The 26,476-nt window shown below is 27.8% G+C and overlaps 7 protein-coding genes and 1 long non-coding RNA gene across 13 annotated transcripts in view; 4 read left to right on the top strand and 4 right to left on the bottom strand.

Annotated features, from left to right (window-relative positions):
* LOC100742784 (GTP-binding protein 1) overlaps positions 1 to 15,092 on the top strand; it is a 29,057-nt gene extending 13,965 nt beyond the window's left edge. Inside the window, exon 12 of the transcript XR_004461521.1 lies at positions 13,891 to 15,092. The gene's annotated coding sequence lies outside the window, so the exon portion shown is untranslated. The remainder of the gene's footprint in view (positions 1 to 13,890) is intronic.
* On the top strand, positions 341 to 1,796 carry LOC100740774 (translocon-associated protein subunit delta). Its single transcript, XM_024366933.2, has 3 exons — positions 341 to 797; positions 913 to 1,318; positions 1,371 to 1,796. Exons 1-2 carry the CDS (start codon positions 546 to 548, stop codon positions 1,171 to 1,173), a joined length of 513 nt encoding a protein of 170 aa, XP_024222701.1. The 5' UTR covers positions 341 to 545; the 3' UTR covers positions 1,174 to 1,318; positions 1,371 to 1,796.
* Positions 1,249 to 2,680, bottom strand: LOC100740654 (proteasome assembly chaperone 2). Of its 3 annotated transcripts, none has more exons than XM_024366931.2 (4): positions 2,383 to 2,680; positions 1,958 to 2,309; positions 1,375 to 1,873; positions 1,249 to 1,322 (listed from the first exon to the last, which is right to left on the bottom strand). In XM_024366931.2, the coding sequence occupies exons 2-3, from the start codon at positions 2,288 to 2,290 to the stop codon at positions 1,469 to 1,471; spliced, it is 738 nt and encodes a 245-aa protein (XP_024222699.1). In that variant the 5' UTR covers positions 2,291 to 2,309; positions 2,383 to 2,680; the 3' UTR covers positions 1,249 to 1,322; positions 1,375 to 1,468. The 3 variants fall into 3 exon arrangements, with proteins under 3 accessions (XP_024222699.1, XP_003488754.2, XP_024222700.1); XM_003488706.4 differs by having other exon boundaries at positions 2,603 to 2,673; XM_024366932.2 differs by having other exon boundaries at positions 2,449 to 2,664.
* On the bottom strand, positions 3,199 to 3,755 carry LOC112212661. Its single transcript, XR_002946486.2, has 2 exons — positions 3,534 to 3,755; positions 3,199 to 3,445 (listed from the first exon to the last, which is right to left on the bottom strand). It is a non-coding gene; the product is annotated as an uncharacterized LOC112212661 (long non-coding RNA).
* Positions 3,490 to 16,211, top strand: LOC100740094 (SR-related and CTD-associated factor 4). 4 transcript variants are annotated; one of them, XR_004461520.1, is made up of 20 exons: positions 3,490 to 3,519; positions 4,325 to 4,453; positions 4,555 to 4,846; positions 4,920 to 5,107; positions 5,218 to 5,496; positions 5,587 to 5,733; positions 5,835 to 6,085; positions 6,253 to 6,468; positions 6,593 to 6,726; positions 6,830 to 7,038; positions 7,175 to 7,352; positions 7,422 to 7,733; positions 7,858 to 8,085; positions 8,170 to 8,444; positions 8,541 to 8,786; positions 9,011 to 9,474; positions 9,711 to 9,991; positions 10,490 to 11,109; positions 13,707 to 13,837; positions 16,072 to 16,211. XR_004461520.1 is itself a non-coding variant. In XM_012384410.3 (19 exons), the coding sequence occupies exons 1-18, from the start codon at positions 3,490 to 3,492 to the stop codon at positions 11,101 to 11,103; spliced, it is 4,473 nt and encodes a 1,490-aa protein (XP_012239833.1). In that variant the 3' UTR covers positions 11,104 to 11,109; positions 16,072 to 16,211. The 4 variants fall into 4 exon arrangements, 3 of the variants coding, with proteins under 3 accessions (XP_012239833.1, XP_033176080.1, XP_003488749.1); XM_012384410.3 differs by lacking the exon at positions 13,707 to 13,837; XM_033320189.1 differs by lacking the exon at positions 16,072 to 16,211 and having other exon boundaries at positions 13,707 to 13,841.
* Positions 16,212 to 17,471: 1,260 nt separating this feature from the next.
* LOC100740534 (CAAX prenyl protease 1 homolog) lies at positions 17,472 to 20,066 on the bottom strand. Its single transcript, XM_012384417.3, has 6 exons — positions 19,712 to 20,066; positions 19,273 to 19,419; positions 18,967 to 19,170; positions 18,378 to 18,890; positions 18,164 to 18,307; positions 17,472 to 17,880 (listed from the first exon to the last, which is right to left on the bottom strand). Exons 1-6 carry the CDS (start codon positions 19,811 to 19,813, stop codon positions 17,662 to 17,664), a joined length of 1,329 nt encoding a protein of 442 aa, XP_012239840.1. The 5' UTR covers positions 19,814 to 20,066; the 3' UTR covers positions 17,472 to 17,661.
* A 14-nt stretch (positions 20,067 to 20,080) lies between these two features.
* Positions 20,081 to 22,387, top strand: LOC100740215 (peroxisomal membrane protein PEX13). Its single transcript, XM_012384418.3, has 5 exons — positions 20,081 to 20,412; positions 20,727 to 20,993; positions 21,344 to 21,591; positions 21,672 to 21,851; positions 21,931 to 22,387. Exons 1-5 carry the CDS (start codon positions 20,345 to 20,347, stop codon positions 22,293 to 22,295), a joined length of 1,128 nt encoding a protein of 375 aa, XP_012239841.1. The 5' UTR covers positions 20,081 to 20,344; the 3' UTR covers positions 22,296 to 22,387.
* Positions 22,388 to 23,115: 728 nt separating this feature from the next.
* On the bottom strand, positions 23,116 to 26,056 carry LOC100740337 (V-type proton ATPase subunit E). Its single transcript, XM_003488703.4, has 5 exons — positions 25,848 to 26,056; positions 24,259 to 24,434; positions 23,961 to 24,129; positions 23,641 to 23,824; positions 23,116 to 23,502 (listed from the first exon to the last, which is right to left on the bottom strand). Exons 1-5 carry the CDS (start codon positions 25,878 to 25,880, stop codon positions 23,384 to 23,386), a joined length of 681 nt encoding a protein of 226 aa, XP_003488751.1. The 5' UTR covers positions 25,881 to 26,056; the 3' UTR covers positions 23,116 to 23,383.
* Between the last annotated feature and the right edge of the window lie 420 nt (positions 26,057 to 26,476).

Raw genomic sequence — 26,476 nt, 5'->3', positions numbered from 1 at the left:
AAAAATAATCTATATATTTTAATTCCATGTATATACAATATATATATATATATATATTATTTTATATTAACATTCTGTGACATCCTTTTTGACATTGTGTCCTAAAAAAATTAAATAAAGAGCTGAGTTTTAAATTTGTATTTAATTAATTATGCTTTCGTAATAAACAGCAAAATATTAATTATTGTATAACATATGTATATAATGTAAACGTATATATTATATATTTCTAATTGTGGTATGTGAAATTTATAAGTAAAATATTGCTCATAAACAAGTTACATTTTAATGTTTCTTAATATTTCAAAAATATGTTGGTACCACTGTTTCCAACTATTCACTACGTGTCAGTTCACATATCCACACGTTCACACGTCATCAAAGTACATAGTTTAGTCCTTGTAAACACACTATAGGTATACGTAATTAATGTTTAACCTAACATGATTTAAACTGACAGTAGTGAAGTTAATTTTATTGATATAATTTATTTGTAAACAACATTTAAGAGAAATCATCAGTTAAAGTAAACGTAAAACAGTACAATGAAACGATTCATTGTTTTTTCTATACTTATAATTTGTGGAATTTTCGACACTTTTGCCGAAACGTGCCAGAAGCCTGAAGTCGTTGCCTCTGCATATGTCACAGAAGATGCAACAATTCTGACAAATGTTGCATTCACAACACAATTTGTGCTTAAGTGTAGTAATGGTGTGAAAGGTATTACCTTATACGCAGAGGTTAATGGTAAATCATTACCAGCTGCCCGATTAAGTTCTGATAACAAATATCAGGTATTGAAATTAAAATCTATATAATCTATATAATGAAGTTGAATTTATATCAAATCAGAATCATGTGTAAATTATAAAAACTTAATTGCAATTGAAATAAATTTCAATTTTATAGGTTTCTTGGACAGAAGATGTGAAAAAAGCACATTCTGGAGATTACAATATAAAATTATATGATGACGAAAGATATGCAGCTATACGTAAAGCATTAAGAAACGGAGAAGATCCAAATAGTGTGAAACCTTTAGTTGTTGTAGTACTTAATAATCCAGGCATATATCGCGGCCCTTGGGTTAACTCAGAACTCCTTGCTGTCCTTTTAGCTGCCGTAGTGTCATATTCCGCTTTCTCTTCTAAATTCAAGCTTCTTGCTTAATCATCTTTTATAAATAATAAATTTGTTAAAGTTCTTATGTAAATTAAATATTACTTAAACAAATGGATTTTGTTCCTTTTTAAATATAACTTTGTAATTTAGCTTAACGACAATGCCACATTTATTGTGCAACATCATTTTAAAATTTATTAACATCCATGTATCTTTCTTTTCTTTAATATTAAGAAACCGATATTTTTACTGGGATGTAATTTTTATACCACCAATTTTTATATTTATAATTTATTTTCTAAAAGTTGAAACAGAGTCAACAAAGTACAGATAGATATAAAACTCAATACATATTAGAAGCAGGTGGATTCCCAAAAAAGAATTCCCAAGAGGGTGGATGTTTAATATCATTAGTATCATCATTTACTAAATTCAACCAGTCATTCAGTCCTTTAAAAAGCATTAATGCATCAGAAACATTGTCTCCTTCTGAACAATAACAAAACAGTACTGTACAAGGAATCTCCTTTTCTTTAAAATACTCATATAGACCGTTTGCAAATCCACCACCAGGAATGTAATATTGTCTTGTAGATTTTATTGTAATACTTTTCATATGCTTTGTCCAATGTAAGCTCTTAAGAAGTTTTTCATTATTCAATAAAGAATCATCCGAGGTAAGGTACCTTATTCTCGACTCTGACCTATTTGCACACTCATAATCATAACTGCTGGTTAGGATTATTATCTATAAGAATAGTTTTTATATTAACATAACAATCAAATGATTTGACATTTGTAATATTAGTATATATGCATTACACTGCTGTACCTTACTAATTTTCTTTTGTTGAATAAATTGTGCTAGTTCATTAAAGAAATCATTCGAACTGCCAACATAAGGTGAACGTAATTGTAAAAGAATTATATTATGGCATCCTCCAAGGTAAAAGTCAGCGGTAGTACAAAGAGAAGTAGAATTTTTATTATAAGGATCAAGTCCACATATTGGAAGAAACATAGAATTCCATAAACTTCCAATTTTGTGCATGTCCAAGCTAGATATTAATAAATCAATACATAATTGTCCAACGTTTCCAACAGCCACTGATGGAAGTATCAGAGTGTAATTCTCGAGGTTAATTTCATCCGGTATTTTTATCATTTTTACTAAATGTGGATACCTGTTTCATTAATAAAATTTATTAAATAAAGCTTATAACTCATAAAAATATACGACAAAATATTTATACAAACTCAAGATTCAATTTGAAAATTCAAAATTTGCACGTCATGGTAAAGTGATTGTTAAGTTATTATTACTTGTATCGTGTTGTTGTAAAATCCTCTCTTTATGATCATTTATGTTTATATATTTATTTATTGAATAAACATTTTCTATATTTATAATGCGATGTAATTTCAAATAATAACACACTTCACATTACATAAAAATAGTGAAACTATATAAACGTACATAAGAGTTCAAACTTCTATGAAATGATTATTTGACATTTCTGATGTACGTAGATATATACGGTTGGTAGCTCTGTCCTTATAATTTTTAGTTATATCAGGTTATATAGATAATTATTAGCAGAACTTGTAAGTATATACAGTATATTTATACATATAGTAGCGTGGAATATGCATATGTATTTAATATACACTGAACAATATATTATGAGATAATTCTTACAAAGAATTATTTTATAAATTGTGATAAATTTTCTTCTTATTTTCTTACAAACTTATTTATAAAACTTATATAATAAGGTGCAAATTTAAGGAATATTGAAATTTATAAATTAATTACTGAAATTTATAGAGGGCTGTGGTCAATAATGAAAGAACTATAAAAAAGTAAACTAATGATATAATATTTCATATTGAACAAATTTATATCAATTTTGTGTAAATACCGTATAATTTTTATATGACTAATTAAATTTATATGTATAAATATATATAATGCATATATGGTATATAAACATATATACACGTATATACCATGTTTTATTAAAATTGAATTAATTATAAAAAAAAGAGAAGAAAATCGTGGGAAGATAGAAATTTAGATTGATTCCCGTTTAATAATTTATTTCTTTGGATTTTGATTGGTGTAGAATAATCGGTATTAAAGCGAAACTTGTTACCGACTGTGCATAGCGGCATGTGACGTCACGCATCACCGCCCCGCGATGCCTTTCGGGAAATAGCGCCGCCATCTTGAGTGGCATGGCCCAGCTAGACAGTGCGCCCTGAGCCAAGACATGCGATTTATCGCGAAAACATTGAACGTCCCAAGGATCACGGATTTCTGTGAAACATAGCAAATCTTTGGTGCTTCGCACCTTCATCAGGATGGAGGCGGTTAAGGCATTTAACGCAGAGGTGAATTGACTTACCCTTAATTCTTCTTCTAGCCCGCCGACTCTCCCTCTTTTTTTCTCTTGTTCATCTTTTCCTTTTTCTTTTTCTTTTTTACTTTTCAAAGTTGAGATCGTGTCATTATTTTAAACTAAAGATTCAAATGATATTATTTCCCCCGACTTGTCTGTGCTGTTTGTTGTATGAAAATTGAAGTGACTTTCGTGCTTGAAGAATGCTTTGATTTCTAGACGTGCGAAAGAGAGAGGGGAGAGAGAGAGAGAGAGAGAGCGCGATTATCTTTATATGTAAGAAAGAGGGAGAGAAATCAGAGAGAACCTTTATTGTGATTTTAAGTATTTGTGATGCATAACATCGTCGTCTTTATTATGTAAAAATTTTGTAATTTATGTAATGATAAAGAAAGGGTAAATAATTATTGTATATGTGTGGTTTAGTTTTGTTAGTTATGTTTGTGATGGAAGGGAGAGAAATAAGGGAAAGCAATAAGGAATATTTTGTAAGTGATATTAGTTGAATTCATAGCAATTGTAATAAAACTTGTTTAATTTTTGCGATCAATTCATTAGAATTTATATAAACATATATTGTTGACTTTTGATTTGTTACATATAAAACTTGGAATTGCTTTTGAATAGTATATGTATATTAATCAACATCAACAGTTCTTTTCAAGTACTATTGAGAACTATTAAGATTTCTTAAATTAAAAAATTTAATCATATTCTCTGACTACTATGTTAAATGATTATGAATACATTGAAGTATTAAAAATAGAAAATAATAATTATATATGTTTTTTTTCCAGCTCTCAGCTCTGTATGATGTTAAACCACCAATTTCCAAAGCTAAGATGAATTCTTTAACTAGAGGTGCAATTAAGGCAATTAAATTCTATAAACATGTTGTGCAAAGTGTCGAGAAATTCATCCAAAAAGTGAGTTATAAAGAATAAGAAAGCTTTTGAGAGCAAAGTATAAAATACATGGTAATTATATTGTTTGTTTTATTTGTATTAATTGCCAATTAATGTTACAGTGTAAGCCAGAGTACAAAGTGCCTGGATTGTACGTTATAGATTCAATTGTACGTCAGTCCAGACACCAATTTGGGGTTGAGAAAGATGTCTTTGCTCCACGCTTTGCCAAGAACATGCAAACTACTTTCTTAAATCTTTTGAAGTGCCCCCAGGAAGATAAAAGCAAAGTAATAAGAGTTTTAAATCTTTGGCAGAAGAATGCAGTGTTCCCTTCGGAGGTTATACAGCCCTTATTTGATCTTGCGGATCCAAATCATCCAATACATAAGGAGCAAGCAGTTAATACCAATGGTAAAAGGAAGTTGTGAGTTAATATATCAAATTTAAATAAAATTAAATAGTGAATATTCGTTATTATGTTTAGGTACACTGAATGCGTCTGCAACAAATAATGTTAGTAATACTACAACTTCTGTAAAGACTCCCCCTTTGACTGCAAAAAATGCGGTAAAGGATCAAAAATTATTTTCTTCCGCAAAGCCAATCGATCCTGCCTGGCTTGCACAAACAAAAATAGAAACAGCAAATATAGTTAATGCTAATAAACTTTTAGTAAGTCTTGTTTTTATATTTATTCTATATATTATTTGTACACTTACAGTTTGTCGCATATCTTTTGTATGTAAAATGAACAGAATTTCAATTTTGGCTTCTTTTTTCAGGGGCAATCAAATTCAACTCAAATGGATGTTTCTTTCCTTGATCAGTTACAACATTTACAGCAGTTATTATTAAAAAAGCAGGAGTCCACAAATGAACAGAAAAGTTCTGTAAAATTTGATAAAAAGCTCTTAGATTTTGATTATGGCGAGGAAGAGGATGATGATGTTGTTGTTGCTAGTTCACCAGCAGCGACCGCAGGATCTAATACTGGTCAACACAATACAGTTTCAACAGGAAATAGTTTGGAGAGTCTTGGACTTCTTTTAACAAATCCAGAGGTACTAACTTATCATTATTACATCAATATAATAGTCAAGGAGAAAATATAATTTAATTAATAAATTGCTTAATTCTTTAATTGATAATAGGTTTTGAGACAACTTCAAACATTACAACAAACAATGCAGGGAAGTACTTCTTCATCACAGCATGAAACAGAAGAAAAGATGCGGAAACTTCAGCAAATGAAGCAGCAGGAGGAAGAATTTGATAAACATCTGGCTCAAACTGTTCCTGTATGTTATTAACAGTATTAATAGTTTTCCTATTCACATAAAAGTAAAAGAGACATCCTAATAGTTTCATGTATGTTAATGAAAATCGATCTTTGTTTTAGAATTTACCATTTGCATCTGAATGTGAATTAAAACCATCAGACATTTTGAAGCCAAGTCAACAAAATACTTATACAACAAATGTAAGTAGTGGAGTCATACAAGATATGAGTCAACCACCTCCTGGTTATCCACCGGCTCTGCCGTATGCCTCTCAACCCTTATCAAATATTAGGCAGATAAATCAGCAAGCGCATCAAAATCAAAAAAGTCCACTTCTTGACGAACGGCAGGACGCGCAAGATTATTCTGGGTAAACATTCTTCCCTTTTATAAAATAGGGTAAAAGACATATTTTCCTTTTCATTTTCATGAAATTTAGTTTTTCATTTAATTTAAATTTACTTTGATCTATATTGCAATTTAACTTGTAACATTACTGAATATTGAAACTGATTATTAATGAATGACTGTCTATAGAAATGGTGCAAGGCGAGATAGTAGCAGTGTAGAAATTGTAAATTGTGAAAATACAAGATCGCAGAGTAGATCGCCTGATCGATACAGACATCACAGTCGATCTAGATCACCACGACACAGAGATAGGGATAGAGATAGAGATAGGGATAGGGACAGGGATCGAGATCGAGACAGAGATAGAAAATCTCGATCAAGAAGCAGATCTAGGAGGAGAAGGTAATTTTACATGTCTTCTTTTGCTTATATTATATTATAGGCAATATACCTAAATATATATTTATACATTATTTTATACACTTTGTTATGATCATGTGATATTAAGGATATTATTATATTGTAGGTCTCGTTCAAGAGATAGAGGTCGTGACAGAAAACGGGAGGACAGTCGAGAAAAAATGACTGAGGAAGAACGAGAAAAAGAAAGAGAAAGGCGTAAACGAGGATTACCACCAATTGTGAGAGATAAATTAAGCGGTAATTTCACCTATTTTCATATGCATATGCATTTGGTTTTACATCGAAGGAATCGTTCTTCTTTTTTTTTTTTTTTATATGAATTTAATATATTTATTTGCAGTTTGTAGTACAACTCTTTGGGTGGGACATCTATCGAAATTAGTACACCAAGAAGAACTTTCAGATACTTTTGGAGAATTTGGTGATATTGTCAGTATAGATTTAATTTCACCCAGAGGTTGCGCCTTTATATGCATGAATAGAAGGCAAGATGCATATAGGGCTCTTACTAAGCTTAAAAATCATAAAATGCAAGGAAAGGCAATCACTGTAAGTTAACATTTTTGGTCACCTTTAAAAATAATAATTTATTATCATTTTTATTGAATATATTTATAAATGTATTATCAAATAACAATAAAACTCTATGTATTTTCAGAATAATAGAATTTTTATTGTATTTTAGTTAGCTTGGGCTCCAGGAAAAGGGGTGAAAGGAAAAGAATGGAAAGATTATTGGGAAGTTGAATTAGGAGTTAGTTATATTCCTTGGAATAAATTAGTTAATGTTACTGATCAAGATTTAGAATTATTAGAAGAAGGAGGTATGATTGACGAAGACACTCTACCACCCAATCTAAAAGGTAAAGGAACAATTATGTTTTAAGAAATATTTGAGACAATTCATGCTAATCATTATAAATCATTAACAGGTAAATTAAAGCATTCCGGAACAAATGCAGATGTACTTCAACAACAGTTGCAATTACAACAGCAAGCATTAGTTGCAGCTGCTGGAATTCCAAATTTGGCGGATGGTATTGTAAATGTAATGCAACCTTCAACTAGTGCTCAACAGCAACAATCCCAGCAACAAACTTCACAACAAGGTCAACAGCAGCAACAAGTAATCGATACAAGTCAACCTCCACCAATTAGACCCCCTACATCAGCCGCTCTTTTACCGCCACCAAATACACAATTACAGATGATGCCACCTGCTTTTACAATGCCGGGAGTTCCTCGTAAGTACTTATTGAAGGAAAATTTTAACGAAAATTGAAGACTCAATCAAAAATAGGTATTAGTTATTTTTATTCTTTCTTTAAAGTTTATCGTTTTATACCTTTTTTTTTTTATATTGTTTAGGTATGATTGGACCAATGGGATTACCAATGGCACATAGTTTAATGCCGAATGTTCCCATAGGTGTGCCACCTCCAAATATGCAAAGTTTATTAGGGCCACCGGGAATGATGCAAACTATGTTAACACCACCTGTAAATTCTCCATTTGGAGCAGGTGTTGGCGTCGGCTTATTAACTCAAATTCCTTTACCAGCTCCAGCTGCTCCATCTGATAAACCTAATTCTACTGGTATGTGTATATGATCAATACATAAAGTGAGCTAAACCATGAATAAAAGAAAGCGATAAAAGCTCAAATTTCATCTCTTTCTAGGTATGCCACATAATGTTCCTCCAATAGGAGTTCCTCCTCCAACAACAGAAACAGGTATGCCAAATTTACCAATGTTACGCCAACCATATGGTGTAGGCCCTTCTGCACCTTTGCAAATGCAACTACCTCAACAACAACATTCTGCTGATGACATGGATGTAGAGATGGAAGATGCAATGCCACAAAGTTCAAATGGAGCAAAAAATAAAAGTAATTTAACTGAACAACAACTTTCACAAAATGAAGAACGAGCAGAATCTGATCAACAAGTAGAGGTAAATAAAATTCATTTATTGCAGCAACTAATGTCCTAACTATGCGATTTAGAATGTCCTGCATAAAATTCTAATTTGATGTGAATTTAATAACAGCATCGAGATTATAAAGAAAGAGAGAGAGATCGGGAAAATAGGGAAAGAAGAGACAGAGAGACGCATTTATCACACAGAGATAGGGAAGGTACTGACTCTAGAATGGATCGCGGAAGAGACCGAGGTAGAGGGAGAGATAGGGGACGCGATCGTAGAAGAGATCTTAGAGATAGAGACAGGGATGACAGAAGAGAAAGGGAAAACCGGGAAAATCGAGAAGGAAATCCACAAACTCAAACTCTTCAGGTAATTATTTTCTGCTAAAAGAAGATTAAATTAAAAGTATTGAAGTAAAGATTTTATTGATCTACTTTCATCAAAAATATTTAAAAAATAGTATGATACAGTCCAAAAGATTTAAATCACAAAAATTTGTAGTTTGCATTAATAATGCCATTATTTATTGCCGTGACAGTAATCTCAATTCATTTTCAATTATTAAGCGGCTCTAACAAAATATTTATATTCAGGAAAACGAAACTACTCCAAAAAAAGATGGGAAACCAAGCTTAGCTGATCGTTTGCGTCAATTGGCTGATGGCACACTACCACTTGAAGATCGTGTCGATCGAATAATACCTCGTAATCGCCAGGAACGAGATAGATCCGACAGAAGTTTTGATGATTCTCGATCGGCTCGTGGAGAACCCCTGTCTTCTTTAATGGATTTGCCAAAGTTTGGTTTACCTCAAGAAAGAGGTGATTTTCCAGCTCGACCACCAGATTTTCGTAATCCGCAAGATCCGAGAGAATATCAACAGCAAAGAGACAGACAAAGTTTCGGAAGAGGTCATAGAGGATCACAGATACACGAGGAATTTATGGATGTTCCAAGGTTGCAAGGAGGAATATATCAAGAGGAATTTGATAATAGAATACATGGACAACAAAGAGTAGAAGAATTCGGAAGACTTGGATCACTCAGAGAACAAAGGTGAGCTACTATCTTGTATTAATTTTTGAATTTACAATTGAAGTAAATAAGTGTAAATTACAGAAGTAAATACAACCATCGTAATGTTTATACAATATGCGATGTAAAATGCAACATATGACATTTTTTTTTTTAATATTCATTAAGTAATGATATTTACATTTTACAAAACATAATTGTTAACAAAATTATGGTATGTTTAAAGCATTGAATTCTTGATTAATTGCTTGCCAAAGGGAGGAATTTGATAGGTCTGAAGTACGAGGAAGGAGACCACTCGATGATCGGGATCGGTTCGATTATGAAATTAGGCGAGAAGGTTTTGATCCACGGCTTCAAGATGGTTTTGACCCAAGGGGACACCTCGATCGGGGTGATTTTGAACCTAGAAGGCGAGAATTCTTTGGAATTGATCCTATTTTTGGGATGCCGCCAATAATGGGACCTAGAGGACCTAGACCTGGACATCCTGATGGGTTTGGACCGCGGCCAGCTCCCTTAGGAGCTCGTGGACCAGGTAAACAAGTTTAATAAAAAGATAATTCAGGAATTGCTAACTTTTTCACTTGTACATATTTAATGTAGACGTCAGTAATTTTTTATATATTTGCTACCGAACTTTTATATATAACAAAATTTTATTACATTCAACTTTATTATACAGGGTGGTTGGTAATTGGTGGTACAAGCGGAAAGGGGATGATTCTACACGAAAAAAGAAATAAGAGAAAAGAAATAAAAATTTTTCGTTTGAGGCTTTGTCTTCGAGAAAATCGACTTTGAATTTTCGCTCGGCACGCGTGCGGTACGTTATAACGGATCTCATTGTAGATCGTTGTCTCGATGGAAAAAATTAAAAAAGAAAATTTTTATTCTATATTTTTGACTTCTTTTTTCGCGTAGAATCACCCCCTTTCCGCTTGTACCACCAGTTACCAACCACCCTGTATAATAATCGAATGAATGAATAAATTTAAATTAACGAATAAAAGTTTAACAAGATTTTATTCTATAGGTCCATTAATGTTCCATCCACGAGGTTTGGGACCTCGTCCTCTTCGTCCTGGTATGAGGCCTTTTGGTCCTCGTGGGCCACCTTTTGATCCCCGAGAGCCGGATGCCTTTTTCAGACCACCTTTTGACGATATTCGCCCCCATGTCAGACCACCTTTCGGTCCTATGGGCCCGCCATCCATTATTCCTCCGGAGTCTGCTGCTCCCTGGAGAAATCAGGAACTTCCGCCTTCTGGTTCCTGGCCTTCCGATTCAGAGAATCACTCACAAAGGGATAATCTTAGGGACAAAAAAGGTGGTAACAAACATCCGAATAACATGGAAAGAGAAAATCGAAATAGGGGACGAAAATCTAGATGGACTAATGTTAGTCCATCTGGAGAGGAAATTGAAGAATCAAAAGAACAAGAATCAACCTCTGCGAATGTTGAAGAAAAAGAAGAACCTGCAAAGGAAGAAGAAGTAGCTGTGAAAGAAGAAGTGAAAGAAGAAATTGATATGAAGGAAGTAATCTCTAATGAACAGAAGGAAGAATTAGTAGAAACGGTTGAGACAAAAGAAGAAGAAGGCATTGAAATGAAGAAGGAGGAAGAAGAGGATTGCAGGGATTCTTAGACCAAAGTAAAGAGCGATTTTTCTCTTTAAAATTTTTTCTTACTCTGTGGAGTGGTGTGAGGGAGAATTCGTTGCTTCAATTTGGGTCGAATTGAAACAGTCAATATTAGAAAATGAGATACTGAATTTTAGAATAATTGTATTCAATCGATGACAATTATTGTTAAAAGTAATGGTATTCTGTTCCAATTCTAACCTCTGTAATACTGATAAAGTTACTGCTTGTTATTAAAAGTAGATCTTAAGGAGTAAATACAACGAAGAAATTATAATAAAAAACATAAAAATGTACGAGCTTTTAATTTAGTTTAAATTAATAAATTCGTATATAAATCTATAGTGACTATACTATTCGTGAGGAAAATGTATCAAAAAAAGACATTTTCATTAATTTTTGGAACTTTATCACATTTCACATTAAAAAATTATCTTGTGCTGTTTTGAGATATGTGTAAAACGAAGACAACAGAAAATACATCATCGATTGAATAGAATAAGATATCTTTAATTCAGAGTTTCAGATTTCAAATAAATTGATTTCGTGATCAATTGGACACTTGGAAAGAAACTGTGATTTGTAAACACAGGACCTATGACCCGTGGATACTCCAAGTGGCGACTTATTATTTATTAAATTGTAAATACTTTTGTATTTTCGTAGTGAACAAACATACAATATATTCGATTTAAATATATATATTTAACTATTTCTTAGGAACTTTTGGAAATACAAGAATAGTATTTAATTTAAAAATGAATATAAAAATGGAAATGAATATTTTCCACCATGAATAGAAGAGATTTCGAAATGACTTATTTTGATAACTTATTCAACATTTTTATTGAGCTATATTTTAGTATCTTTTTAGAAATAAAATTTAAAAGGTCAAATATGCATTTTTTGAATTGTAAGAATGATATGTTTTTAATTTGTAAAAAGTGGTTAATAGTATCAGTAACAATCTGATATATCAAATTGTTTAAGAAAAAAAGAAATATTCGTAAGAAAAATCTTCATTTTTATTGCCATATCAAACATGCCGTTTTATATCAAATAATTTTTAAATATCTCTTTTTATATTTCCAACAGTCAAAGAAACAATTGAATGTATACATTTAAGTCGATCGTACTGTATAGATAGACAAATCTTAATAGTAGGATCTTGATTAACCGTGTATCGTAGAAACTTAAAGTATTTTCACATGGACATTTTTCGTTGATTGAACTCTTGTTCATTTAAATTTTTACGATGTTATATCCAACTAACAATAGATAGAAGGTTATATAAAAAAAAGTACTGTGTTTGCAACCGTATTGATTTAAATAAATTTTTATTCTATTTGAATATTATGTTAGGGATACTTATCTTATTTAATGGAAGTAATTTGAAGTTAACAAATTTCGCTCATTTAAAGAGAAATTAAACAATCAATCAACAGAAAAAGTCAATGGTTCAAACAAATAATCGTGAATTCGGATAAGCAAGATTCTACCACTGCAAATATTTAAATAGATAGAGAGAGAGATTATATATATAAATATGCGTGTGTATGAAAGAGAGAATGTAGAAAATTGACAGAATGTTTGCATGCGTATAAATGATTATGAAAGAGAGAAGAGGAGAGAGGGAGAAGATGAAAAAAAGTGAGAATATATATAGCACCGATGTTCGGCGCGGCTCAATCAAACGAAAAATAAATATTTTCTATATAACGTCTTTCTTCATAAGCAGAATTACAGCCTTTCATTCCGCTTGGCTCCCGGAATTGTCTTTACGTTTTTCCTAGAAAATATCGAACTTTAAATATGTAAATTTAACAGTTTACATATATAAAATTGTTTTTAAAAGATTTTGTCTGGGAGTCTTCGTTGAAAAATCAAGATAAATTAATTATTGTTGGTTAATTCTACTTATCATTATTTATATGAATGATTCAAAGAATTTTTTGAGTTTATTAATTTTTGTTTATATCTCAACGATATCATTTAATTACGTTATAGGGAAATGTTTCAGAGGAAAGTCACACTAAGCCAGTTGTGAGCCAAATCGTAGTGTTTGGAAATTTAAAATTATTTCTAATAATCTATAATATTAATATAGCCCTTCTTTTTGAAGGGATATAATTGTTTTTTACAAAGCACCTTAGGTAATTGTTAATTGCTGTAGGTAAAATATGTGAAAAGAAGACGTTTTTTTCTTTTCTTTTATAAAGAACAGTGATTTGAAAACGGTGAATGATTATTATGTAATATCAAGCATAATTCTAATGATTATTTAAATTTATATTTTTTTTTAATTTGTACTAAAAAAAATTTTTTTTATATAACATCAACTATTAAAAATCGTTAAATAATTTTAAATTAATTTTAAGTCCGTTTTAACTAACGTATTACTCTGTTTAGTTCTTTTACTGTGCAATTTTTATCTGAAAAATTTTTCCTCCGAATATCGAATAATGTATTAAAGAAACTTTATTTAAACCGGATGTACTCTGTAATTGGAGCCATCGTTTGCTTGACAGGAAATAAAGAAACTTGTGAAACAATAAAAGAGAAAATAAACATTTGGGACGATATTCGGAATGGAATGAAATCTTTTCAGAGCAGCTTTGGATACTTGTTCAGTGCTCATACTCGTGTGTTCACATGCGTGAGTCTCTCTCTCTGTCGCCACACGACGATGGAACACCAGCCACCAGGTCGCTTGCGCTCAAACTGAGCGACAAGTGCAAGGTACTGTTGTGTTTTATAACTCATTATATTTATATACATACATACATGCATACATACATATATATATATATATATATACACATATATAAATAAATAAATATACATATATTTGTTTATATTTATATTTATTTATTTGTACATATAGGATGATAGATTTCTTTCTGGACGAACTTATACAGATGAATGAGACATATTTATCTATGATATGAATAACTTGGTAATTCGAAGCGAAAAAATTCACTTTAAGATAACATTAAGTAAATTTTATATGTTAATTTCTCAAATCTTATTTGTAATAATCATTTGAATTTTTGCAAGAGGCATTGGACTTGATTTGTTTTCAAATGAATTTTTATCGAATATATGTTGAAGATTTAAATTAGTATGTATCATCAATGTCATTTTTAATTCATTTTATAAGTAAACATAATGTTACCAATATGATTAATGTGATATGATAGTTGAATCATACGTATTGTTGTAATAGTTAGAAAAAAAGGATGTGTAGTTTTGATAAATAATTAATGTGCAATAATGATAAATAGTATTGATACCATATGAGTAAAATATTATTAAACGAAAGTTTACTATTGAATAAAGAGCAAGATTTTGTATTTTACGATTTTGGATTACGCTTTAAGATTAATTAGGAGTGACTGAAAAGTGTAATGTAGATTGTATTTAATATTGTAAATTTCTATCTGAAATTATCTGTGCTAAATTTTGTTTAATTACTGATTGACTTTCTGTTCATATTGAAGTATAAGTAGGTGATAAATTAACTATTATAAAATCATCAAGCCATTTAAGAATTATAACTCAGGAGTTTAAGTTCGTCCAGCATGAAGTACTTTTTTTTTCTAACGGATCACCGTATTATAAACTTCTTAGAGTAAAAATATTGAAACAAGAAACGAGTAGGTATCGAAATTTAGAATAGCATAAAGAGCCCGTGCACCACTCCGGAACAGAGTTTAAAGAAAAGTTTTCTATCTGTTTCTTTTTCGCAAGCTGAAAATTTGATCTATAATGATTGAAAGATCGCGATTAATTTGTTTACATGAACAAATAGTTGGTCAGTTATGTAAATATCTATTTGCGTATTTATATGCATTAGTAATTACTAATAATACGATTAAACAGAATAAGTATTATAAATGCATAGATCATTGTAAAGTCTATTTTTAATGTTCTTCACAATAGAAGCATTGTCATTTGTAATATTTCAATTGAACATAAACTAATTTATGCACGATTAGCATTTTGTACAAGATATATAATTTTTGTTTGGTTTATAAGTAATTTCTTTCTTTTCATTCTTTTTTTAAATCAAATATAATGCATTTTGTAACTTGTTATCGACGTCGATTCGATCAATGAGAAAAAGTTTTGGCATGCACATGCGCGAAGGTTCGTGGTCAATATCAGGTTTAGAGTTCTTGTATACCTGCATGCTGTAACCTCGAATTTTCATGTGTTCATGCACAAAGCATCTGCAAGATATCAAATATTTATAAGCGGTCCAATGTAGAAGATACTTTGTAAGATTTGGTATAATTGAAGGGTGGCAAATTTTCAATATAAAGCGAACAATTATTGATGTTTTTTTATCACTACTAATTATACCATTATTAGAGTTTTATACTAACAATTTACATTATTACATAGTAATTATAATTACTATTATTGAAATTATAATTTCATCATACTACAGGCATAATTTCCTACTGAATTGCTGCTTATAAATGAAAGTAAAAGTTTCATAAGTATCTTTGCTAGGATGTACTGCAAGAGAGTAATACTAGAAAGTACATAATACAAGCTTTCTGCAATTAATTTAGATTATACATCATTAAAACCTTATTTTACTAAAATTTTCCGCTCATTTAATTCTATTTTGATTGACAAATGTACAGCATCAGAAACTATCGGAAATTACAAATTTTTATTTACTAATCTTAATTTTAATCTGTTAAATGTGAAAAAATTGATAACTGAAATAAATAATTTAAATTTGGTGATCTTCTCAATTTTTTACAAATAAAAAAAATTAATTAATTGAATTAATTTTTTAATTTAATTGAATGATTAATTTATAAATTAAATATTTGCAAATGTGTATTGCTATTTGTCTAACGGATATAGGCCCAATCTTTATTCCAAATTATTAACGTAATAAATTACATTTTCGCAATACATAATTCGAACTAAATATATTTTCATATTTGTTTCAGGCACAATAAATCTTGGAATAAGAAACGGATCTATCACGTGGTTTTTCCTCAATGTATTTATTGTAAACATGAGCATTTTAATAAAATTGAGATATGAATGTAGGTTGCAATATAAGGATATCATATAATATTTAAGATAATTCATGTTAATTATTTTTACCATTTGGTTATGTGTTTCATTTTCTAATTCGTATACAAGTATTTTATAACGGCAAACAAATATTTCTTTCGCATATAATTGATATATTAGCTAGAATTACAAAATATTGCATTGTTTTTTCATCAAAACTAGATAAGACAAATAAACAATAACAAAAATTTCTTACTATGTTTCACTCTAATTCTCTTGTTTAAATTTCATATAGAAAAGTTTTTAATTTTCGTGTACATAAAATACTATAATAAATATTACTTTAAAAATTGTACTAAAAGCGCGGAATATTAAGTTTACAATGAATGTTAATGTAAAAAAGAGCATTCTACATAATTGAAATATCGAGAAATATATATTAAGAATTTAATAAAAGTTTAATACCATTTATACATGTATTATTTTGCTGCTATAAAATTATATGTTAGAAGGGAATGTATGTATATATAATAATGTTCCATAAATGCCTTAAAGTTTAAATATAGAGTAATAAATAACAAAAGTTAATGGAAATTCTATATATAAAATGTAACATCACTTTGTGTATATGGTATATACTTATCTAAATATATATCTTGACCTTATAATTCAAATTACACGCAACCTAAAAAAATAATTGTTCTATATAAATATTATTTATATATCTAAAACTGATGATAATATGTTCATTCTGATGAATAGCACTGTGCTTTTTATTTTATAAGGTATAAAATACTTTATAATATTTAGTATTATTACAAAAAACATGACAATATTATATTAAAATGTATCGTTGTCTAAAAAAAAAAGAAAAAAAAAACAAAACAAAACAAAACAATGCAAGATACTTGTATTGTATGCTTACGTAAAATCGAAAAAAGAACATGAAAATTCAATTTTATACACTGCTTTAAATGAATGCTATCTATAATCATAGTAATTATTTCCTAATATATTACAAATACTTTATGACATTATTTTAAAAATTAAATTATATTAAGAGTTTCTGTTAATAATTATTTTTTATTTAAATCAAATCTATAAATATAATTGCTTACGATTCATTGAAGCACATTTTCATTCGTCAATTATATAATTGATTTTAAAGTTTTAATATCATTCTTTATATAATGATAAAGTTTTAATTATTTTAATCTGATTTGTAACTTTAAAATACATATATGTGGTGATTATAAAATATTAATTACATCATGAACGTGTGATAAATCAAATTAATTCTGTTATTTTTAGCACATTTTTTTTATAAATCGTGTGTATGGCTATTATTTAATTGTACCCTTAAACTATAAGTTATATCAATTGCAAATTATAAAACCATTGTTTAATTACTATCCAATGTAACTGTTTTACATGGCTCTTAACCATGCATGCATTAAATTGATATACACAGTGTTAAAATAATATACATGATGCACATGATGTATTAAAAAGTGTTATAGTTAATCTTCTTTATCAATAGCTTCAATTCTTTCAAGGACTTGAGGATGACTATGATGCCAACTAGAATACAATTTATCATAAAGAGGAAAACCAAGATTGTCCTCCTGTAGCTTAATTAAAGAGCTTTTTAATGTTTGTCCATGTCCCAAAATTTTTGCAAACTTATCTGCTTCAAATTCAAATCTTCGTCTAAGTATATTTGTTATGTATTGGACTAACTGTAAAAATTGTAAAATAATTTATAAATATTATAAATATTACTTTAAATAACATTGTTCAACATAAATAAAATATACATAAATTACATCTTGAAAGCAAAACAATTTAAAATTATTTTGAAATATTTGTGAGATATTTTATAAGATTTCATTCTTTATGAATATTAAAAGAGTTATGTCATATTGTTTTATATATATATATATATATAGCAAACGTACAATATTTTACGCATGCAAAGATTTTTCAAATTTTTCTAAATCAAAAGTAATACATTAAACTTACTATATTTAGGGGATTTGAAATATAGATAGTAATAATTATGAATCCTATAAACGTGGGTTGACTATCCATAAACCCAAAAGCTTCAAATATAGGTTTATAATCAAGAAGTTTTGCATATAGGTAAATATTCATCAACAGCTGTACCTGCAAAAATTTGTTTTTATACATTAGTAAATAAGATGTAATATTGTAAATATGTTGCCTAAAAATTTACCTGGCCAAGTATAAATCCCTTTAATGTATGACTATATTTCCAATGTCCTAATTCGTGTGCCAATACTGCTACTACTTCATCTGTAGTACATCCTTTTGTGTTTGTTTCACCTTCCGCTGGTTTATAATACTCCTTGACTAAAGTGTCATAGAGAACAATTCTTTTATGTTTGTGAAAACCATACAGATATGCATTGCTGTGTGATGATCTTTTTGAATTTTCAACAATAAATATTTTATAAAGTGGATAGTTTATCGATGCTGCTAACTCTTCAATCTTTCTTTTCAAATCTCCATTTGGAAGAGGTGTGTATTTATCAAAAAGTGGTGCAATTAGTTCCGGGTAAATAATCATAAGGAAAAGAGCAGCAACTATTAAAAATATCCAAAGATAAAGGAAACAGTACCCTCCACCATTTTTTATGATCCATGTTACAGCACATAGGAAGGGTACCGCAAGTGTCTCACATACAACAAATCGAAGAAGCTGATCTTTGACAAAGAATAATGGTGTCTAAAATTAACAGTATTAAATTAAGAATTTAAAAATTACTTTTATCATATTATTAGAAAAATGATTACTTTCTTACTTCTTTATTAAAGCCATGTTTTTGTTCCACAACAAACGTAGAATAAATCTTAAATGGCAAAATTATTATATCATAGATAACGTTTATAATGAACATACAAACGCCACTTAAGAGAATTTCATTTTGATCATCAAAGCCACAATATTTGACAATATCAATACTCCATAGCCAAAATCGATAGTAGCATAAATTTAACAAATACACCTATAAATATTCAAATGCTTACATATTATAAGAACTATATGATTTCATTTTAAATATTACGACATAACATAATATATACATGTATAAATAAAAATTTCATACCATAGTACAAAGTTCAGAAAATATACTCTCAAAATCATTAAATTTTAACCGATCTAGCAAATAACTGTGTGCTTTCTTATAAACATCCTTTGTCATTAAACCTTCAACTGATTTAGGTAAATCAGTCAATCTCATCATCAAATCCCTCTATAAAAAAGAGAACTTATATTGCTTCACGTATAACACAGAGTTATTTTTATAAATCTAATTTTATTAATAATAATCATTTTCTAAAAAAGAAATATAATTTCTTTAAATATTATGTAATTTACAAAAATTAGGAAATTGTTATAATAGAAAGGCGAATCTATGTTATAATTAATTATTATAATGAAAAAGAAATCATGTTTTAAAGTAAAATTAGAAATTAATAAGATGAGGAAACTTAACTTTAATGAATTAGGTTAATAATGGTTAGGTAAAATTTACAACAATTTACCTGACGAAGATTTAAATAATATTTCCAAAGAAGTAAAAGCCATGATACGGCTAAAATTTCATAAAGTATGTTTTCTTCGATAAATTTTACAAAATTCGACATTCTTTTGTATTTAATAAATAAAAATTCTTCTTTCTGTATTCTACCTTGGTCGCCGGTTTACTACAATAAAGTTAGGGATACTGAGGTTACCGCAACAACATATACTACAATCTCTGTTTTGAACATCGAAACGAAATGATGCTGTAATTAAATTTTCATCAACGTGTCCTATGTTTGCTATTATCTTATGATATTAATATTAATATCACAAATTTTTCGATATTGGATATATATATATATTTTTTTTTAATATTATGAATTTTACTTTTTGAATTGAATGAATTAAATTGAAAATAATAAATATAGAACTTTTAGTAACTAACTACATTTTAAGAGTATTACTGTAAAAAAATCAGTTTGAAAACATAACAGTTTGAAGTCCTACGATAAATAATAATATCAGGTAATACATATACAATTATCAATAAAAACTCTGTCTTTCCGTATTAAGTATTTTTGTATAAGTAGAGAGGTTATGAACTTTGTACAGTGAACGACATGATGAACGTAATAAACATATTATCGTAAAGTATGGCGCCGGAAAGAACAAATGGGATTAATGGAAATCACTTAAAAAATGTACCTAACATCATAAACAGGTACTGGATTTATGTAAAAATTAATTTAAGATAATATTTATAATCTTATATCTAATAATCGGTGACAAATTATCAAACAATTTAAGACATGTTGATAAGATTTAAGTGATATCTTATTTAAAAAAAGCAATCAATGTCATTTTTTGCTTCAAATCGTGGAACATTCATAAAATAGTAATTCTATTCATATTTTTGAAATTTTATTCTAATATGCAATTTAATATAATATAGTTAATAGTATTTAAACAATAATAAGTTTCTTCTCTATTTAAGGGATAATGCTGTTACTTTTAAATAAAATGGTTTTATTGTAGTGTACCAAATGCGCCATCACCATTTCCTCCTTCAAATCTTCAACCAGGAAATCCTCCACCAGTACCTCCGCGTCAACCAGTCCAAAATTATTCTGGATTTCATCATAGACCATTCGGATCTAATTATTATGGAGGATACGGATTTGGTGGATATGGTAATCAATATAGGGGATTTAATGGATATGGAGGATATAGTTCATATGGTCCATACTCCAATTATAATAATTATGGAATGTTTGGTGGACACAGTGGTGATGCCGAAAATAGGTAAGAAGCTTATAACATGTCATATTTATTTCATATGTTATATCATATTTAATCTTTTCAATTCGTTTTCATTTTGTTTGGGATGATAAAAGATTTTGTGACTCGATTCCTAACGATAAAAAATATATAGAATTCTCAATGTTTTTATATGTAATTTACAATCTTTAAATGTGATAAACAATTTCCAAAATTATTGAATATAGAAATGAACTATTAATATAAAATATAGATATGAACTATTGATATAGAATATAGATATAAAAGAAATATGAAAATTAATTAAATAGTTAACTGAATTTCGATGGAAATAATGAAATAAGTTAGTAATAGTTGTTTGAACTTGTGTGCAGATTTTCCCAATATGTTGAGGACAATACCAGGTCAACTTTTCAGTTGATCGAGACAGTTCTTCATACATTTTCATCTATGACAATGCTATTGGAATCCACATATTTTGCTTTAACAAATTCATTCAGAGCAATTTTAAATGTTGCAGAAAATGTTGGGAAATTACGCTCCACTGTAAATCAGTTACTTAGTACTTTTGCTTTAATTAGATTTTTTAAATGGTTGTACAGGAAGATTGTACACTCTACTGGTAAAGTTTTCTATTATATTTTACAGTTTATATGATATGTAGTTCTAATTTATAATTTAGTTTATTAAATATTCTTTTAGGTTATCAAAATCAAGATTCAATAAACGAAGAGTTATGGGATAAATCACTAGCAAAAGTTGGAAGTGTAAATGTTCATAATTCTTCTTACTGGTCTGGGTTTTTAATATTCAGTGTATTCTTTGTAGTACCTTATATAATTCATAAAATTTCGAATAATATTAAAAACATGCAAATAAAAGGTATTAGTTATTTAAAGATTATGTGTTATGAATTTTTTACATATAAAATAAGGTAACTAAATAAGAATTTAATCTTTAGGAAAAGATCCAAAAGAATGGCAAGCTATTGAGGAACCCGCATATATTGCAACAGTGTTATATGACTTTGTTGCCACTCACAATGATGAACTCAGTATAAAAGCTGGTCAAAAAGTCTATCTTGCACCCAAGTCTCTACAACCAAAAAATATGCCCGGGTGGTGCAAAGCTACCGATAATGTAAATGTTGGTCTTATTCCTTACAATTATATTAAAGTTATAGGACAATTGAAAAAAGTGAAAAGGGATAATGAAACAAACCCTGTAAATGAAGAAATATCTTCTACAAATGAAAGTTCTAATCATAGCAATAGAAAGGATTCACAGCCTATAAGAAATGATAAAACTGTTGAAAATGAAGCATAGGGAAGTTGGTTTTAAATGATTTTATTAAATGTTTTATAACTTTCAACAATACACTAGAATTTATATCCAATAAATTTTGAAACTTTTCTACATTTCATTTTTATTATAATTTAGATTCGAGACAAGAGAAATTTGTTTTGGATCAAATTATATGAAATATAAATTTATACCACTAACATATGGAACTAAAAATATGGAAATAATGGTTTCTGATGAATATAACTAACAATTTAAGTTACAAAATAATTATATTTTAAGAAATTAAGATTTTATTTAAATTAAAATGGGAAATATTTAAAATTTATGTATTATAAGATCAAACTTTTTAAGTTTTTTCTTTTCATGTGTGTACTAAGTGGAATTACTAGCATATGATGTATAAGTCTATATAGTATTTGTATTTATACTGCAATTTATGATAATGAAAGTTTTGATAATCAAACTGTTTTATCAGTAAATTCATATAAAATTTATTTTAATTTTTGTTTATAAAGTAAATTGGATACTTAAACAAATATTGTTCTATTTGTTACGTTTAAAAAATTAAATATTATGAAACAATACAGTTGTTTATTCTTACAATATGCATGTAAGGCTATATAGAAAATCTTAATCTGCAAAAAATCTCTTTCGTTGTATAAGAAACTTCTAAGAAAAAATAAATACTTATATGTCGTTTTAAAGGATTTTCCTGTTTTAAATAATAATCGTACTTACCATGGCAGATAAAAATTACGAAATTACAATTAAAAGTAACTTAATTAAAGTAAAAGAAAGGAAATTGATTTTTAAGGATCACTTTTAAGGAATTTACAATCGCTTTCACATAAAATACTTTATAGATATATATGTATATTGAATATGTGTGCAATAATAGTTTGGACACACACACATATATATATGTGTATATATGTATATTTATATAATTTACAATTTCACTTTCTCTCTCTTTTCAACAATATTAACAACAGATTCTACGATCTACACAACAGATTCTTAGTTGTTTTAGCATTCTAAAGAAGGGAATGTTTTGTTAGAAAGGAAAATAGTATGAAAAGAAGAGAAAAAGAAAATGTGAGAGGAATTTTTTAATCATCGAACTTGCGATTAGGATTGGATCCAAATAGGGCAGAACGTATATCTGGTACTAATTGTTGTGCTATTAATTCTAATCTCGTTTCCAAAGTGTTGCTGACTTTTATACGCCCTAAAAACAGAATGATATGAATCATTTAATTTCGTTAAAAAAACTTAGAAGATTGAAATAAATGATAAATCTTGTTTTTGTTAAAAATATAAGAATATAGTGCAATAATTTATTAAAAAGTATGCATTATCTACTAACCTCTTGCTGCAAGTAAATCAACTCCACCACAACTATCAGAAGGAAGGAAGTTATCCTGATCAATTTTAACTGTAACATCTTTTTTTGTTATTTGTTTATAAGCATCTTGAACAGAATCAAAAAGTGATTCTACTAGGGGAACGTCTACTTGACGTACTCGAACAACAACATGGCTTTCTGTTAACTAAAAATTACAGATACATAAAGATAAATTGATTAAACGTCTATACCCTTTTTCTATAAAGAAAAACAATGACCAAAAGTAAAAATAATAACAAATGTTATGAAGAGAAAATTTAAACATCTGTAAAGTTTTGTACCCGACATAATCCTTGCACAATCAATAATTTCAGAAGTTCCCTATATTGTGAACTATCCTGCATCACTTCTCCTAATCTCTTCCTAGCTTCATCAAGTACGTCACGAACATGATCTTCTCTAATTTTGAGGACTTTTAGACGGGCTTGATTCAACATGTTGGATGATTGACTATAAAATAACAGAAATTGAATTATTTAAATAAAGCCTATTTACTAGAAAAAATTTCTCTTAATAGTAATATATTATAAAAACATTTGTATATAATATTTAAAATTATTTTTATAATATCAAACGTACATCTTTTTTTGAAGTTCCACTTGTTTTTCTTTCTTTTCATAATATTCCATAATTTTAAGCCTTTGCTGTTGAACTAAGCGTCCCTTTTCAATATTAAATTCTTCTTCTGCTTTAGCATCAATTTCTTCTGCTTTCTCATTGGCCTCTTGTTCAATGAAGGCCATCATATGATTAATCTAAAATAATAATAATTATAAAAATATACATTTTTTATTTTTAATTAAAAAAGTATAGAATTAAATTCGTTCAACTTTTCTATACATTTTCTTTTACTTTTTACAAAAATATAAATTTATAAGTATGTGTGTGTATGTGTGTGGAGAAATTTGTAGAATTGCAGATAAAAATGCTTTTCAATGGTCAAGAAGGACAAAACAGTCATATGTATTCTAGTGATCCTTTAGATTGGCCATTAATGTCTAGAGGAATTGCATATTGGGTTTCTAATGACAGTAATGTAAATATGTATTGAAATATGTTTTTCTAAACAAATTATCCGATTTTATTACAATTCAATAATATTCATTATCACTTATTAATATTAATGTAGTTATATATGTATATATATGTGTATATATATGTGTATATATATGTGTGTGTATATATATACATATATATATATATATATATATATATATATATATATATATATATATATATATATATATATATATATATATATATATATATATATATATATATATATATATATATATATATATATATATATATATATATATATATATATATATATATATATATATATATATATATATATATATATATATATATATATATATATATATATATATATATATATATATATATATATATATATATATATATATATATATATATATATATATATATATATATATATATATATATATATATATATATATATATATATATATATATATATATATATATATATATATATATATATATATATATATATATATATATATATATATATATATATATATATATATATATATATATATATATATATATATATATATATATATATATATATATATATATATATATATATATATATATATATATATATATATATATATATATATATATATATATATATATACATATAAAATTTTATTAACAGAATTTGAATTAAAACCCAAACATATTTCCAGATGAAAGAATAATAATATTTTAATATTTCAGAAATAATAATATTTTTAACTTTGATACAATCCAATTAAATAATCAATGGTTGTATTATACTTTTTAATTTTTTGTTTCTAAAAAGTAAATTAATGACATTGTTAAAACTTTGATTTAAGCAAAATTACTACTCAAGTTATTATTATTTATGTAAACATAATTGAAGTTACTTAATATTTAAGAAGAATATTTAATTCAATCAAATTTATTATTTACACTGAATTGTAGATGTTTAAAACATTATTGAAAAAAAGAACGATAAGAACAAAATTTTGTCAAAAGAAAGTGCCAGGAACAAATATTTCATCCAAGCAACAATATAGAATAAAATGCAAAAATAGCTTAAAATCGATGCTCCAAATACTTCAAATTGTAAATACTTCAATTGAAATACTTTTTACCTGCTTCTGTACATCTCCATCGCTTAATGCCATTTTGAAGTTTAAGGATCCGTCGATTTTACAATAGTAACGACTTTCTTAATTACTACTTTACTTCTTTGATGAACAAATTCTAAGTCGAAGTTTTCGAGAAGTCAACGCCTACTGATGAAAGTATCTTCAGTTAATGACGATCATATGACACAGGTAGTGTGTTCATAAAACTAACTTATTTAGCCGAAATATATATCACGGTATGTGTTCTCAAAACTAATCAAGATTTACTATACTTTGCAAATTTTAATTTAAAAGAATGTATGTATGAAATAATTGTCTCTATAAAGTTATTGCTTTTAATGTAATATAAAAATACATGCATAAATTATATGCATATAAATATTGTGTATAAATATTTTAGAATAATATCTTTTTTATCGAATAAATATGTAAAGCTAGTAAAAAAATTGATTTTGTTTTTTGTGACTATATTTAATTAATGAAAATTACTACTATTATATCTTAATTAATGAAAAGTTATTGATGAATTATTAATTATTGAAAAATGTTGCATTGTGTAGTTTCAATAATTTTTGGTTAAGCGGTATCAGAAGCGGCATATTTAATAATACCACTAATTTTTCATTTTTCTG

Source organism: Bombus impatiens, unplaced genomic scaffold, assembly GCF_000188095.3.
Source record: "Bombus impatiens unplaced genomic scaffold, BIMP_2.2 scf_0259, whole genome shotgun sequence".
NCBI lineage: Eukaryota > Metazoa > Arthropoda > Insecta > Hymenoptera > Apidae > Bombus > Bombus impatiens.
This window is presented reverse-complemented; position numbering and strand designations above follow the sequence as displayed.